This window comes from Porites lutea, chromosome 5 (genome assembly GCF_958299795.1).
Source record: "Porites lutea chromosome 5, jaPorLute2.1, whole genome shotgun sequence".
Taxonomy (NCBI): Eukaryota; Metazoa; Cnidaria; class Anthozoa; order Scleractinia; family Poritidae; genus Porites; species Porites lutea.
Window position 1 is genome coordinate 17,927,618 of NC_133205.1, and position 2,739 is coordinate 17,930,356.

Genomic DNA, 2,739 nt, shown 5'->3' on the forward strand with positions numbered 1-2,739 from the left:
GAGGGACCTTAAAATCTCCAAATCCAAGAAATCGGAACAGCATTTCCGTGATAAATTCGAAATTTTTATCTGTCTCTTCGATGAACACTTTGCTCGCCATTTTTAAATTCACTGACGCGAGACGTCATACTGGCAGGCGGACTGAACCACCGATTTCCTTGGAGACACCTTCCGCTTCATTATTTAATGACGGAAACAGCCAAGAGAAACAGTTAGTTATTCAGTTCAACAGGAGTTTCGTTCTGTGTTGTCGGTTTCCACCAAAACAGCATTCGTTTAAGGCCTTCTCGGAATTTTCTGCCACGAAATCCGTAAATCATAGGGTTTAGACTTAAACTGCACACGAAAAAGAAATCCGCTACGAGTAGAATGTCTTCCTTTCTATCACTTCCTGTTACTTTAAATGCCCAAAAATACCACAGATATGGCGTGTAACCCACTAAAAACCCCGTAGTGGCCAAGGTTAGAGTGATGACAAGTTTCTTTTTCTCTGATGTTGTATCTCTGTCGGTTTCTGGGTACGCTCTTTTACTAAAGTAAAGTCCCTTAATCACCCATCCATAGCAAGAAAACGTAACCACTATTTGCATATAGGTTATAATGAGATTTATGGCGACATAAATTTTGCTTGCTTCATTCATCTGTAAGGTCCATGGACCGATACACCCAGAGTATGTCTCGCTCCATTCTCTAAGAAAGAATTCTGGAAAACATATGATGAGACTTGCGATCCAAATGAAAGCAATTGCCCGCTTAATGTTATCTTTATTTAACCGGAGTTCTATTTCCAATGGCTTCAGAATCGCGTGGTACCTTTCCACCGCCAGCACAGTAAGGGTACTGGAGGAAACCATGATGCTGATTTCCGCAAGCGTAGTAAACTTACAAACGAACTTTGCGAAGGAAAAGTGGTACAGTGGCCACAGCAATACGGTGATGACATCACTAACAGTCATACTCACCAGAAGATAGTTTGTCGTGGTGTGCATTTCTCGTGTCTTATGCACAATTCGTATCACCGAAAGATTTCCGATCAATCCGATGATAAGGAACGGGATTCCCCCATAAAAAAGTGCTAGTGCAAGATTAACGTTTTTGGTCATGCTTCACTCATCAAGCTGATCAATACGACAAAGTACCAGACAGTTGTAGGTTGGCAGACCAACTTTTTAAAAATAGCCTAGCTTACTCAATGCTTCCTGTTTGTTGAGGGTAGATCGTGTATCGACTTTTGCATTAATTGGGCTGGTAATTGTTGCCATACTGAGATGGTATTAGTGACGTTTTTCGTGAAAATTAGGAATATTCTGTGGAATGATTAACACACACAGCGGCTTTTTAAGCAAGGGTAAAAAATGGAACACTCGTTTAAAGATGCAGATGGGCAGGGACCCGCCAATTAAAAATCATTTAATATTTATAGTCGGGTGGCAGACGCTACCAGAAGACGGATGAGAAAAGGTTTGAAATTGGGTTACGGTGGTTTTTTTACCCTCTAAATAATATTTGATTTGTAGTAGAGTCGAGTTTTGGTATAAGTTCTTAAGGGGAGTTTTTTTTATATTTGGGCCAAAATACCACAAGGTACCCAAGTCTGATTTGTTCTGGAAAATAAATTAATGTCACTGGTATCGAACGGAAAGATTACATAAAGTACTTGGGAGTTTATATAGATAAACATCTCAGTTGGCAACCACAGATACAACATGTAAATAATAAATTAGCCAAAAATTTAGGAATCCTTTCAAAACTAAGATATTACGTAGATCTGAATATACTGAAAACAAATTTATTATCTTCAGTTACCATATTTGGAGAGCATGGTATAATGGGTCATATACCATGATGGCTAAGCCAATCAGAGCTCTAGAATTGCATTATCCAATGACTCAGTTTTTAATAAAAGTCATATGATGCCCTCCAAATGTGGTAACTGTGCGCGTCTGCTTAAAATTAAAAACAAGCTGAAAATAGCCGGTTGTTTTTATAAATAAAGCAGGGAAGAATCCTCTGATTTTGGGCGTTTTTAATAGAACAATTACTTCTCTCGCGGTTGTTGGATATGAGATGATTATAGCCAACTCATATCCAACGCGCACTAGTGGAATAACCGTTAATTAACTAACTTAAGAAAAAGGCTATATAACTTATGCAGGTTAATTGTTCTATAGATCGTTTTGACAGTGACGTCATCAAATTGTAAGGTCAAAACAGCGAGGTTTTACGAATTCTTATAATAAAGATAGACAAAAAGTAAATCTTTGTACAAGTTTCCATTCCCGTAGCATGTTTCACTTCGAAAATACAGCAATTTGAACTTCCGAGTTTTCAAAGTGCGTGACACCAAAATAGGAATGCTGTCTCGTTGAAAAAAAAAAGTCATTCCTCTTGATGTTCGGCAGTATACCATTTCAAGTATTAGAAGATATGTTTATGCGCAAGTATGCTAGTTCTCAAGAGAAAAAAAAAAGCTTTTATAGAAAGAGGGAACTTCAGATGTTTTTGTTGATTTCCAGGCGGCCATTTTGGTTCACCAAAACCATACACCAATATGGCGTTTCCGTACAAAGCTCTACAAAGGTGCGTGAAACGTTTCGGCAAAAAACTCAGAAACTGTGGGCCACAAAGATCTGAGACTTGGAAAAATTGTTTATATATTAGTCTTTTATAACATTTCATTTTCTTGGCTTCTTCCACTGGACGGTTTTCAATTTATTTTTTTGTTGCGTGACAGTGAAA

The 2,739-nt window shown here is 38.0% G+C and overlaps 1 protein-coding gene across 1 annotated transcript; it reads right to left on the reverse strand.

Annotated features, from left to right (window-relative positions):
* Nucleotides 1-212: 212 nt before the first annotated feature.
* LOC140938011 (substance-K receptor-like) lies at nucleotides 213-1,103 on the reverse strand. Its single transcript, XM_073387560.1, has one exon. It carries the CDS (start codon nucleotides 1,101-1,103, stop codon nucleotides 213-215), a length of 891 nt encoding a protein of 296 aa, XP_073243661.1.
* Between the last annotated feature and the right edge of the window lie 1,636 nt (nucleotides 1,104-2,739).

Coding starts and splice junctions, on each gene's coding strand:
- LOC140938011 (XM_073387560.1), bottom strand. CDS start 1,103: ATGACCAAAAACGTTAATCTTGCACTAGCACTTTTTTATGGGGGAATC.